At 39.1% G+C, this 14,306-nt stretch overlaps 1 protein-coding gene across 2 annotated transcripts in view; it reads right to left on the reverse strand.

The window, feature by feature from the left end:
- DGKH (diacylglycerol kinase eta) overlaps positions 1-14,306 on the reverse strand; it is a 148,768-nt gene that overhangs the window by 72,828 nt on the left and 61,634 nt on the right. For both annotated transcript variants that reach the window (XM_040623164.1, XM_040623167.1), the window contains exons 2-3: positions 12,730-12,840; positions 9,389-9,469 (exon numbers count right to left, since the gene is read on the reverse strand). In XM_040623164.1, coding sequence (XP_040479098.1) covers positions 9,389-9,469; positions 12,730-12,840 — 192 coding nt within the window. The remainder of the gene's footprint in view (positions 1-9,388; positions 9,470-12,729; positions 12,841-14,306) is intronic.

Raw genomic sequence — 14,306 nt, forward strand, 5'->3', positions numbered from 1 at the left:
ATATAGTATGACATACATATCATATGCATAATCATATATAGTATCTTATTTGTACATTGTACATTGGAGACTGAGAGGGTTTTTTATTTAGTATTAATTGTAATGACAAGAATCACAGTGATTTTAGAAATTATTTATGTAGGCTGTCACATACCCTTCTACTGTAAATTAGCGGTGAGTATTAGTTAATGGACACAGTAAAAGTTTTACCATTAATTTAATATTTTTAGAATGTACCAGAGATTGGAACAAAGCATTAGGCTCATTCCCTTGGCACAAGCTCTATTGATTTATAACCGTAAATTGCTTTGTACAGAACACATATGTAATGGGAAAGTTCAAAACAAAATAATTATCTTGTTTGTACCAGTCACCACAAAACTAAAACATTTCTAAAACCTAAATTTTCCATTACACCATGATCATACTTAAGGAATAGAGGAGACATCTGAATATGCTAGAAACTTCAAAAAGAGCCATGAAAATGACACCAAAGGAGTCCTTTGAGCCATTTTAATAATTTTTAAAGCATCTCTCAATTGCCTACTAGACATCACCAGGATATTTTACCATCATTTCAAATTCATAGTGTCTAATTCACAATGTCTTCTTTTCACTACCAATAAGCCTACTTGTATTCTCATTTCCTACCCTTAATTAAAGGCATCATTTATATAGCAATCCTCCCAAATTCAACAACTCTATGTTAGCTTCTTCCTCTCTCTTCTCCCTTCCTGTTGGCCACAGCTCTCCAGTCTTTCCCATAAGATTTCTCATGCATTGCTTCCTTCCCTGCCATTATAGATGGTCTGATATGTACCCTTATCATGGTTCCCTTGGACACTGTAGCAGTGTCCAACTTGGGCTTCCTGCTAAGTCCATCACTCTTGTCAAATGCATCTGATAGGAAGTTGCCAGAAAGGGCTCCCATGTAGCATTTAGAATTTTCTTTGAATAAGTAACAAGCATTTGTGACACAAACAAATGTGCTTCATTTAGGATGAAAAGTACATCTCCCTCCCAAGTCTGCCCCCAGCTACCAAGTCTCCCTCCTGAAGGCAAATATCTGTCAGCTTCTATGTATCTCTCCATATACAACAAATCTCTGCATATACAACAAATATGTGTTCTTTCAAGGTTTAAATGCATGGCTGCAGGCCCATACACACACACACAACACACACACACACACACCCGCACAGAGTAACAAGCACAGAGTAACATTTTATATATGCACATTGTTCCACATCTGGCTTTTCACGCTGGATACAACTTGGAGTTCAGTGTGTATTATTATATACAGAGCTGATTCCTTCTTTTTCATGGTTGCATAACATTGTACTATGTGAAATAGTTCACAATTCATTTCAACCAGTCTCTAACTTGCACATTTGGGTTATTTCCAATTTCGTGCTATTACAATAGGTAAGTAGCCTTGTACGTGTATGCCTTGGCACACATAACAGTACTTTCCACTACCTTTGCTAATTCTGGATAATGTGGGCAGTGAAGGCATTGATGAACCCAAAGACTTAAAAAACATTCTCTTTACAACCTATCCTGTCAAGAGTCTATCGTGGTCATGTTGTATTTAACCTCAGGTTAAAATCTTCCAGAAGGTTTTCAGCGGCACTTCGGAGTGTAGTCCTGTCAGTCCTCGCTGGTGGGCTTGCTTTTATCCACCCTGAAAAGGCATGCACAACCTAAAACATTTTCACATGAACAACACTTCACTTGCACAAAACAGCAACTCTAAATTCCCACAAAGCTCCCCAAAGGGAGAAGGATTAGAGGATTCGTCCTGATGGTTTTTCTTACAGTATGAGCCTAGCAAATAGAGCACCCCAAGATTTTAGTCTAACCACAAAAGGACCAATGGTTTCCTGTTTCCTAGGACTTTGGTCTGAGGAAGCTCATAATAACATTAAGAAGTATTTCTCTGGGTTGTATTCTTGGAAAAGATGCTATATCTTTAAATGAAAAGCTAAACAAGGTAAGCCCGCGGAGACAATGATGAGCAACTTCACTTCGAAAAGCCTGATGTCCAAGTTAGAGAAAAAAGAATGCAAATTTCAAACTCCACTTTGAAGTTATCAGCTTTCATAGAATAAAGCCGTCTAAACTGCATACAAGTCAATTTTAAGAGGCAAAACCACCACTCAAATTGCATTAGGGTGGTATGATTTCAGAGTGCCATAAAACAGTTTAGCCAACATAGACATAAAAAACCCACGGTTTGCCACGATCAGGCACTGAATAATTAGGAGATGACCACAATCATTAATCGCAGCAAGAATCATGTTTGTAAGACTTATTGTTGATAAAAAATCATCTGAGTCACGACGTAAAGAGTTCAACTAGAATACAAATATTTATGGGTATATTATAATCCAACCTCACTGGGGGAAATTAGGAAACTGTGCTCTCTAGCTGAATCTTGAAATGAAAGGAAAGGAATTTCTCCCAAAGGAAACTAGAGTTTACAAATATCATTCATTCATTCATTCAACAAGACACATTCTTTCATGCATTTGACAAATACTTATTGTCTTTCCCCTCTGTGCCAGGTCTTGTGTTAGCCCTGGGATCCAGGGGTGAGGAAGACAGCCTTTGTGTCTGCGAGGAAATTTCAGTCTTCACCATCCCCCCTCACTCCCTCCCACATACACACGCCAGGCAAAGATCTCTCCAACAGCACTGCGTGGTATAATGAGACAGTGTGTGTAAAGCGCCCGGCAATCTCTAAATCCACTCCTCCTCGCCTACTCTCAACAAACTCCAAGAGCCGGGAGCCCCGAATTCCGTACTAGCTGTGCAGAGCTTTTAGCCATCCAACCTTGAGAAACTCATTTCGGCACTCTGAGCCTGAGTCTGCTCTGAGACCTCTTGTTCTTGAAGGCCCCTTCCAGTTCACAGGGAATGAGAGGACTAGAGATTTCTAATAATGGACAGAGCCATTACATCACAAGAGGCCTGTTCTATCAGATGAATGCAAGTTAGAAAGTTCTCTTTTAAGTAGAGCTCAAATTGTGCCTCTGTGAATTCAACTGTGAATCTCTGTCCTGTGCACTTGCAGTAACACAGGACCTGTCGACCACCTCTTATGCATGCTAATCCCTCAAATATTAAAAAGATGTCACAGTTCCCCAAATGTTTAAGATAAACATGTGTCAATCCCATGATTTCTCAGACTTTTGTATAATATGGGTTACCTTCCTCTGTGAGCTCTTTATCAACATTTCTATTTAAAATACAGTGCCCAAAATAAAATGTAGTATTCTAAATTGGCAGTAGGACCAGCAAGTGCGAGCTACATACCTGGTACTGCAATGTAAGACTCTGTGATTAATTTGGAGGAGGAAAGACAGCGGAAATAGAAAACAATTAGGGGAATACTATCTGGACCATACTCATTTAAAGCTCCACAATAAAGAGGTAGGATAGCGGAGGGGTCAAGAGGATGGATTGAGGTCAGATGACCCAGATGGGTTCAGATTCTAGTTATTACATGTGTTGGGTGTTAACTCATCTATAAAATGGAGTGCATGATAGTACCTACCTTATAGGATTGATATAAAGAATTGAATGAATTAGCGGCATTTAGAAGAGGCACATAATAGTTACAATAAATATTATCATCAGAATAGGCAACTTATTTATCTACGGGATTATTTATTTAGATGATTTTCTAAACACCTGTTTTGTGATGTGCATTCACAAATGAGGTTGAAAATAATGTTTCATCCCTTCCTTTGTAACTAAAGATTGAGATACTAATGGATAAAAGCAAAGTGACACTTAGGTTCAAAGGATATGGTATCTCTCTTAAGAGAAGATGAACTGAATTATAATAACAGAGAGGACGCTAAGGGAAAACCAAAATAAACAGAGAGTACACATTAAGAACATCTTCTCCCTCCCATTAAAACACAGGCTGCTCATTTCAACTATACCATGAATGTGTAAGTGTCGGCATTTTATGTGCTGGATGTTCTCCTTATCGGCTTGTTTTTGTGCATACGTTTTGAAACTTCATTGGAGGGATCAACTCGAATGCTAATCAACTTTCAGTCATGTCTGCTGTGGCAAGTGACCCGTGAACTAAAATGACCGTTCCAGTGCTCAGTTAACGCTATAAATAAGTGCTACCACGTGGAATCCGTGTTTCACACAACCGAGTAAGCCAGCGTGGGTATGCAGTGACCGTGACATTCCAAGCACACTCGTAGATCACTCACTAAAAACATGAAGTGCAGTTAAAGAAACCAAATAAATTACCTCTGTATTTCTTTCTGGTTAAAAAAAAAATGCTTTCTTTACAAACTTCCATAAATCGTTTTAACAACGTCAATATGATAATTTCCTTAAAAATGAAGATTCATGTATTTAAGATTTAGCCTACGCGTCATTAAAATTTAAAGGAAACAGTCATTTGAACAGCGCATTTTGAAAGTCTGATGTACACCATGTGATTGTGAAGACTCTCGATTCATTAAAAACCTCTTCTTTAGCATCTACAAATAGCTAACAAGGCACGGCTGACATGTCATTCATTACAGAAGGGATGCTTTTCCCAGTAACATCTATTAATATGAGATAAAAGTGGAAATAAATCTTCACCACACCACTGAAAGAGAGGCAGGGCGGGACGTTTTCTCAAGATGAAGTTCATCCAAATTCTCCTTCAAAATCCCCCAACTTGTTAGGAACTGACAACAGACACTCACACATGCTGGGAACAAGTGGGATAATCACTTCAGGATAATAACAGCCACTAGCACTTAGCAAACTCTATGTGCCCATCACGGTGCTAGGGCTGCAGTGCCTTATCCCAGTCCATGTAATCCTCACCACCCATGAGACAGATTCCATGGCTATCCTCCCTTACATGTGAGGACACGACTCACAGGGGTTACGGATTTGTCCAAAGGCACGTAGCTAGAGAGGGCCAAGCCAGGACACAAACGCATGCTGTATGACTTCATGGTCTAAGGTCTGCAATTGAGTAAGTCACAAAAAGCTGGGATACACACATCACGATGACTGAGAAAGAGACAAAGAGAGCAGCGGATGTGAGGAGAGAGAGAAGAGGCAAGGACTAACCAGATGGAAAGAACACTGTGTGAAAAGGAAGAGCCCTGGATGAAGCATCAGGAGGGCTGGGACCCTTCCCAGGGGTGCCCCAGTGTGACCGAAGGGAAATCAATTCTTCTCTCTTGTCTAATAGAAGAAGAACACGTTTGCCTACAGCACAGAGGTGTGTTAAAGATAAAAATGTTAAAGTGAAAATAAAACCCCAGAACACCATGCAGAAATCAATAAAATAAAAAAGGAAATGCACAATTTAAAAAATGAAGGGAAAAGTTAGGAACATATTATAGATGCCACAATCATAGAAAATGCTATGGTAGGACATAAACTACTCATAAATTAACAACAAGCAGTAATGAATCCTGAAGGCTTATAAAATGCCAACTAGGCTGTCAGGGGTTGTCCTTTTCCATTCCCTGATCACACCACCGACACCTAATGTCACGGAAAATGCTTTCAGTGTTTTGCTGTTGCCATTAGGTGTGTCAATTGCAGAAGACAAATGTAAAACCCAAAACTCCAACAGAGGTAAAAATTCTCCCGATTTAAGGCAATTAAATATGCATGGATGTGTGTGTGTGTGTGTGTGTGTACATATCTATCTATATTTAAAAATCTGTTTATTTCAACATTATGAGATCTGGAGAAGAATCCAGTTACACTGTGTGACCAACACACCAATGCTTAAGCCACTAAGTTTGTGGTAATTTGTCACAAAGCAATAGAAAACTAATATGTACCTGAGGTGATTTAGACAACCAAAACAAGACCGTTATTAACGCCAGGGATGGGAACATGGGACTGTGCAAGGAAGTACAAGTAACCATCAAGTAGCTAGGTCTGAACCATGTCCACAAATCCTTTGATGCTACTCTCATGGTGTCTCTATCTCCTTCCTCGAAGCTCAGCCAACCTTAGTGACTCACTCATAACCAAGAGAATGTGGTAGAAACGATGCTGAGTAACTTCCCACGTGAAGTCAGCTTCTGCCGAGCTCTCTCGAACCCATTTTACTAGAGAGTTTGGCATTGGGTTTTCAGGCAAAGCACAGCTTTTCCATTTACCATTTGCTAATCACAGATTTTCCATTTACTATTGTCCCCTATCAATATATCATCCTAAGGGACTTCAACTCATGGCTGTAGCAAAGCTGAATTTGGCCATTCCTGTATTCTCCAGCCGTAGTACCACTAAACAACACCATTAACCTTTGACATGAACCAGCCAAAATAACAGTATCAATAGCAGTCAATGCAATCCAGAAAGGTAGGATATTTAAATATTTAAAGACAGGGAAGATTATCAATTACTGGTTGAAAACCTATCCCTTATTCTATTTTATGCCCTAGAAAGTTCTACCAAAATCATTTGCTGTAAAATTCTAAGTAATCTGCCTAATATTTTAGTCTCCACATTTCTAGTCCAACAAACTTTTAAAATACCATTTGGTTGAGTGGATAAATCTCTTGAAAATATTTTAACAAGAAGTCTTTTCATGTGTAAAATAAACTTTCATCTTATTAATTAAATCAACAAATACTTACGGATAAGGTACTCTGAGGTAAAATGATATGACAGAGTCTCTGTCCTCAAGGAGATTATAAAAAACATAAGTACCTAATTAAATATAAGGTAGAATATAGTGAGTTCTAGAATAAGAAAGGCACTATAGGGGAGAATGAATGTACTTGGAGGTCCAAGAAAGAGTTATACAAAGGATTTGAATACCCTCTCTCAAATCCAAGATTTTCACTTCCTTTTACCCTTATCTACACCAATACCCTAGACCTTGTCTTTACCTGAAATTGTTCCATCCTGCACATCTTAAATTTTGGAACCCTCTTTCAGAGTAAATTCTAGATTCCTGTTGAGGGGAAACCCTTATTGCCCACTCCCCCATGAGTCTCCACAGAGGGCAGAGGACTACCTTCACTCCCTAGGGAAGACAAGTGGTTCATCATCCTACCCCACCTTCATTTGGGAGGAAGGAAGAAGAAGCAACAATTTATCAGAAGCTCTGATTAGGTCTCCAATAATTTATAAGAAGCTCTAAATTTACGGGTTGTTGGATCCTCTTCAGCAACAAATAAGCTGTCCCTCACTCCCTGTGTTTTATTCTCAAGAACTGAGAGCACAGAGGGTAAGATGGATGACTTATTGATCCCTCGATCCAACAATGCCTTTCTCTTTCTGTCCAATACGCCCTATTGACCATCAACCCTGGATCAATTTAGTTGTTGTTCTCTTTCCCCATCTTAAAGAAAATGTGAAAGGCATAGGAATTAGATACATTACTAAACTTGATCTCCATCTTTGCTAGACAGTATTTACTACCTCATAATCTTCTCCAGGTCCCTGATCAGTTTCAACTCTCATTTTCTACAGGAGTTACTCCAAACCCAAGTCTGACTCATAGCAGATGACTTCGGCTTCAATTTCATTGAGAGAACAGTAGTATTTGGGTTTGGAATAAACGAACTTGCTGCACACACCTACCTCCATAAACTTTCCGTCTCCCAGTCAATGCTAATCTCTAAATGGGCTCTGGCTCCCATGCTCCCTCCATTCTCCCCTCTCCTGACTCTTCAACTTTCCAGTCCAACAATTCTTTCCTCTCTTCATATAGGCGCACTCAAAACCCATTTTAAAAACAAGCCAAAGAACAACAGCAACAACAAAACTCATTAAAGCCTGAACATTATACTTATTCTCCTTCTTCTAACAGCCAAGCTTTTCAAAAAAGCAATCCACCCCGGCTTCTCCGCCTTCCACCTACTCCACAGTGCAGCCTAATGCATGCCACCCCCTCCCCCGAAGTCATTCCCATCAATGTGATCCAATGACCTCCAAGTCAACAAATTCCACAGACGCTTCTCATTTCTTCTCTGACTTGATCTCTCTATAGTAGTTGGTGTTTAATGACTTCCGTCCTAAAACTATCTTCCACAGGCGTTTCCTAACATCATCACCTCCTAAGACTTCTTCTATACTTCAGAATGCTCTGTCTTTATTGGTCAAACTTTGAATTTTAACATTTTCCCAGGATTCTATTCTTGGCTTTCCTCTTCTCAAACTCAACTCTCCCTGGGGAGGTGGGAGGGGCAGGAACGTTTATACCGTGGATTACCCCACGTGCCTGTAAATCCATATGGCTACATCTAAGTGCATTTGCTTCCGCCCCCACCCCGTCCCCACCCCCACCAGCGCCTACCTCTATCATGGCACTGCTCTGTATTTGTTTATCTGTCTGTCTTCCCTGCCCTGGCAAGCCTGGGAGACAGACACAGCATACGACTGTCAGCAGTGCCAGCTTCTCGAACAGGGGCTGGGAGTGTGGATGGGGGCAACAACATAGGACCTAGGAATATGTAGTTATAAAAACTACCCTGGAGGAACTTTACTGAACTCTATTGTGAATGTTCTGGGGAAAATACCAATATATTTATTCATCTCTGAATCTCTTGTGCTTAGCACAAGTGCCTAGCACATGGTGGGTATTCAAATCATAATTTTTTGAACGAAAGAAGTAGAAGAAGAATGAGATATCTGAGATAAGCTTTGAAGAACTGGTAGAATTTCAACAGCTTTTGATGGAGGAGAAATCAGTCAAGTCAGGGGGGAATGGGAAAAGCCCAGGCATAGGCAGAAATTCCGGACCGGTGGGATGCCTAAGGACAAACAGTCTCAGTCACACTAGAATGCCGAGGTATGATTTTACAAAACTTGAGGATGGGGCTGCAGATGTCACTTGACAAGCAACAGTGAGCCAGTGAGGTCTTTTCCAGCAACGTGATTTGTAATTGGAAAAGAATGAACTGGAACAGAGGACACCTCTTAAGTGGCTATCAAATGAATTACCTAAGTGAGAATAAATGAAGACCTGGACTATAGCAGCTGCCTGAACCACAGCAACAGAGTAAAAGTAGAAGATAAGGGAAAACATTATTTTTAAGACTGAAGGTAAGAAACAGACTTTTTGAATACTCCGAAGCAATGGAATTGGTTGAAGTATTAAATTTAAAAGAGGTGACAATTTTAAAGCACTAAAATTAAAAGGCCTAAAATGGAAAACATTGTAAATACTTAAAAAAAATACTTTTAATACATTGGTTTCTTGACCCAAACAATCACGAACAGTACTGGTTATACAACTTATTTATCATGTTTATTGTGTTGGCAGGAACTCCAACACGCTTAAGTTGACACACAGTTGGTAACTGAAGAGGATACTCTGTACGTGCTTAGGAAAGGTCATTCTATAACTTTTGAGAAGGAAGTCAGCAGAATAGAACCATACCGTGAAACTGTTGTTTGCATTTTTTGTGCTTGCTTCAGCTACACTGGCATCTGAGAGGTCAACTTCATCGAATATCAGAGACTGTTAATGAAAAAGAACACAAACACATTAAATGAAAACCAAACTCAATGCTCGTCTGTGTGTGTGTGTTGTGTATTTTTTTTTTTTTTTTTTTTTTTTTTTTTGCTAGGAAGTCATGACTATGAAACTATGTCAGGAATTAGGAATAGAAAATGAAGAAAAAGTCATTAGTGATTCCTTGCAATATCTTCTTAGGAAGAGTAAAACTACAAAGTACAACTAACTCATAAATCCCAAACTGAAAAGGTCTTTAAAGAACCCCATGGTGCAGAGTTTAAATGTAAAATGCTCTGTGCTCTCTAGAAGCATATTTATGGGGAACCTACTCAGTGTGTCGTGCACATGCATGCACGCACGTGTACACACACACATACACACACACACACACAGAGTACTACGTCTTGACAGGCGAACAGCCTGAAACAACTTTGCCAGGAAGGCAGAGGCAACATCATCATTCCCACATTTGCTAAGTGAGAAATGAGCACTAGGACTGGCTCGGATCATGGTGAGTTACTACACTTTCTGAAACTCATTTTCTTCATCCGTAAATGGGATTGAATGAGAAGGTGAATGTGCTCTGCAAATATAAAATGGTATTTCTTTTAAAGTGGTTTCAATCAAAAAGTTCACAGAAATGGAATCTTTAACAATGTTCAATTTAGAGATTAGGAAATTCTACTAAATAACGTATCCTTCCCACTCTCAGTCATTTGGTCATTGTTTGCACTCATTCAACGTTTTTGCAGCAAGGCAGGTTTAACAAAGCACCTCCACATGCATCCCAATGTTTACAGCAGCAGTGTCCACAAGAGCCTAACTATGGAAAGAGCCTAGATGTCCAGTGACAAATGAATGGATAAAGAATATATCTTTATATATATTTGTAATTTATATATATATTTATACATAAGTATATATTTATATAAAAATATAAATATATATTTATATAAAAATATAAATATATTTATATATAAAAATATAAATATATATTTATATAAAAATATAAATATATATTTATATAAAAATATAAATATATATTTATATAAAAATATAAATATATATTTATATAAAAATATAAATATATATTTATATAAAAATATAAATATATATTTATATAAAAATATAAATATATATTTATATAAAAATTATATATAATATATATAACTAATAATATGTATAATTATAATATATAAAATATATATTTATAAATATATACTTATTATATAAATAAATATATATGTAAAAACAATGGAATATTACTCAGCCATCAAAAAGAACGAAATCTTGCCATTTGCAATGACATGGATGGAACTAGAAGGTACTATGCTAAGTGAAATAAGTCAGAGAAAGACAAATACCATATGATTTCACTCATATGTGGAACTTAAGAAACAAAACAGATGAACATAGGGGAAGGGAAGGAAAAATAAAATAAGATGAAAACAGGGAGACAAACCATAAGAGTCTTTTAACTATAGGAAACAAACTGACGGTTGCTACAGGGGAGGTGTGTGGGGGATGGGCTACTTGGGTGATGGGTGTTAAGGAAGGCACTTGACGTAATGACCATTGGGTGTTATATGCAACTGATGAAATCACTAAATTCTACCTCTAAAAGTGATAACACAGCATACGTTAACTAAATTGAATTTAAATAAAAATTAATAGAAAATAAATAAAATTAAATTTACAAAAAACAAAAGAAAGAAAGAAAAGGGGCCCTTAGTCTGATAGCTTCCACCACCACCCCCAAGATCCCTAGGGCGTATGCAAATCCACTTCACTCCAACCAATCTATTAGACTTGTTCCCCAACCAGAAAGAATTTTTAATCTAGCACAGGAGAAGAAACAGATAACGACCAATTGTAATGTAAGATGGTCAATGCAAGAGAAGAAATACTACAGAATGTTATGGAAGGTCACAGATAATTTCTCCCGCAGAAAACATTTAAACTCTTACTCTTGTAAATGTTGGAATAAAGACTCTTTGAGGGGATCTTAAAACAGGGAATTGCATCAAGTGGAGACAGAGGGAAAGGTCGTCTGCGGATTGTAAACATGGGGCAGGGCTGGGGCTACCAAGTGGTCAGTGCTGCCTAGAGATGAATGTGGAAAAGCAGCATGGAGCCAGGTCAGGGACAACCCTGAACATAACGACTTTTAAATGAGATTATTTGGTTATTACTTGTACAGCAGCATAAACTAAGAATTACGTTTGTTTGCATATTTGATTTTACCTCCCAGTGTATAACTCTACTAATTATACCAGGGACATACATTTTTTAATATGGAAATTATCCATTATTCAACTGACACAGTAGCCAGAGATCTTAATATTTACTTTTGAAGGAACACTAAGATATCAGTTTTAAATGGAAGCTCATCATTACTAATATTTTTCCCCCCAAACCACATCATTCTTATTTTCTTCAACTGTTATATAAAAATTATTTAAAGCCTTGATTTTAGGGGCACCTGGGTGGCTCAGTCGTTAAGCGTCTACCTTCGGCTTAGGTCATGATCCCAGGGTCCTGGGATTGAGCCCCGCATCGGGCTCCCTGTTCAGCGGGAAGCCTGCTTCTCCCTCTCCCACTCCCCCTGCTTGTGTTCCCTCTCTCACTGTGTCTCTCTCTCTGTCAAATAAATAAATGACATCTTTAAAAAAATAAATAAAAAAATAAAGCCTTGATTTTATTTCACTATGTCTTTTATTCTTAACTGCTAGCATAACTGAGCGATCGTTTTGAGTCAGGCACCATGTGTATTATCTCACTGAAGCCTCCTCAAAACAACACGAGCTGCCTGCAGCCACTCCAGTGGAATGTGCTGGAAGTGGGATACAAGCTCCTATCTGAAACCAGAGGACAGATTCTTAGAAACTTGAGCAACGCTCTCTGTCATGGTCAGGGAAACTTGCATAAGGTAAAAGGTAGCAAGAAAGGGGGGGACCAAAAATTTTCAGCTTATTACATTTAATAAGGTTACATTTAATGTTTTACTTTCATTGTAAGGAAGGAGTAAAGGGAGAAAGAAAACTATACCAGAATCTTCCCATAAGATTGTCCTCCATGGACATGCCACGAAACTGACTTAAATAGACCCCCTTGGGATTTGGTCCGAGATGGATCACACGCATACGGAATTCACAGAAGAACGGCAAGGCTCTAGTGAGCACCAAGCCAAAACGTTCATAGAACTAAAAGTTTTAATCCATCCGCAACCTCAAGTGCTTGCAAGTCACATTCTTCCAAATTACCTTCGAGTCCTTTGCATAATAAAGTGTACGGCCTCGAAGCTTGAAGTAACGCTTTTTCCACCTTTGGAAGGAACTGGTTTGCTTCAATAGTTGCCCCTCTTTAATACTGGTCTGGGGAGAAACAGAAGCACCACGACATGATTAAAATGAAATTCAGAACCAAAGAAAATTCAGAATTAATTTTGACATACTATCATTTACATTTTAAATATTATTTCCCAGGTCCTAGAAATTACACAAGAGATTATCTTCTCCTTTCTGTCCAACCAAGGGAGGACATGCGCAAGGACTCATGAACAAAGGTAAATCTGACATGCTTTCCTGCTCTCCAAGTAGTCACAAATAATATGGGAGGCACAGGCACCAAACTAGTACTTACGATTTGGTGTGATGTACACATTGCCTTGTATATAAGAAGTATTCGAGAACGGTGGGAAACATAGAGGGGCAATATAATGTAACGATTAAAAGCATGGGCTCTGGAGCCAGAAACCTTCTGTTTACCTCTTCATGCCACCACGAAGTGGCTGGATGATGTTAGGCAAGTTTTTGAACTTCCTCACGCCTTTATTATTCATCTGGAAAATGGGGATGACGCTGTGACATACCTTATAGGGTTGTTGTGAGGAATACATTAAAAACATATAACGGACTTACTGCATGGCATATGGTAAGTGCTTATTAAATGCTATCATTAGCTATGTATTATTGTCGCAAACGTAGTCAAAGCAGTGTGCGTGGTGGTCCAGAGAGGGAAGCATCAGCTCCTTCAGAGCGAGGCAAAGAAGTCTTCCTAGAGGAGAGCCTGCGGTGGGTCTGAAAGGAGTTTATCAGAATGACAAGGGATGGAGAAGCCTATTTTAGGTGTGTGCAAAAGTAGAAAGGTTTAAAACAGCATGCATATTTGGGGAATCTTCAAAGAACTTCCAGTTATAAATGCAGGGTAGGCTTTGCAGCGAGGGAGCAGCAGATGTGGCTGGAGAAGGTAGGTAGGGGCTGTGTGATTCTGGGCCAGACCCTGTGCTGAGTGCTTCATGTATGAAGTTCATTTCATTAACATCAACAAAATACTTAGAACCCCTGGCCTCATCCAGTATCTCTCCCTCCCTTTGTCCCCGCTGTTCACCATGGTGTTTTGCTTTTTTTTTTTTTTTTTTTTAAGATTTTGTTTATTTATGTGACAGAGAGACAGCCAGCGAGAGAGGGAACACAGCAGGGGAGTGGGAGAGGAAGAAGCAGGTTCCCAGGGAGGAGCCCAATGTGGGACTCGATCCCGGAACGCCGGGATCACACCCTGAGCCAAAGGCAGACGCTTAACGATTGCGCCACCCAGGCGCCCCCATGGTGTTTTGCTTTTAACTGGCCAGGCATGCTCCTCCTAGGTCTGGACGCCACCTACTCTCTCCTCCTGGGCTGCTCTTCCCTCAGATATCCGTCTGACCAACTCCCTCCCCTCCTTCAAGTCTTTGACCTTCTCAGTGAGACCCACCTCACTGACTTCTTACTACCACAACGCGCTCTCCATATCTTCCCTCATCTTATTTATTCCCTCACACAAAGTACTTACTTTCCTCTTC

Source organism: Ursus maritimus, unplaced genomic scaffold (assembly GCF_017311325.1).
Source record: "Ursus maritimus isolate PB19 unplaced genomic scaffold, ASM1731132v1 scaffold_10, whole genome shotgun sequence".
Classification (NCBI taxonomy): domain Eukaryota; kingdom Metazoa; phylum Chordata; class Mammalia; order Carnivora; family Ursidae; genus Ursus; species Ursus maritimus.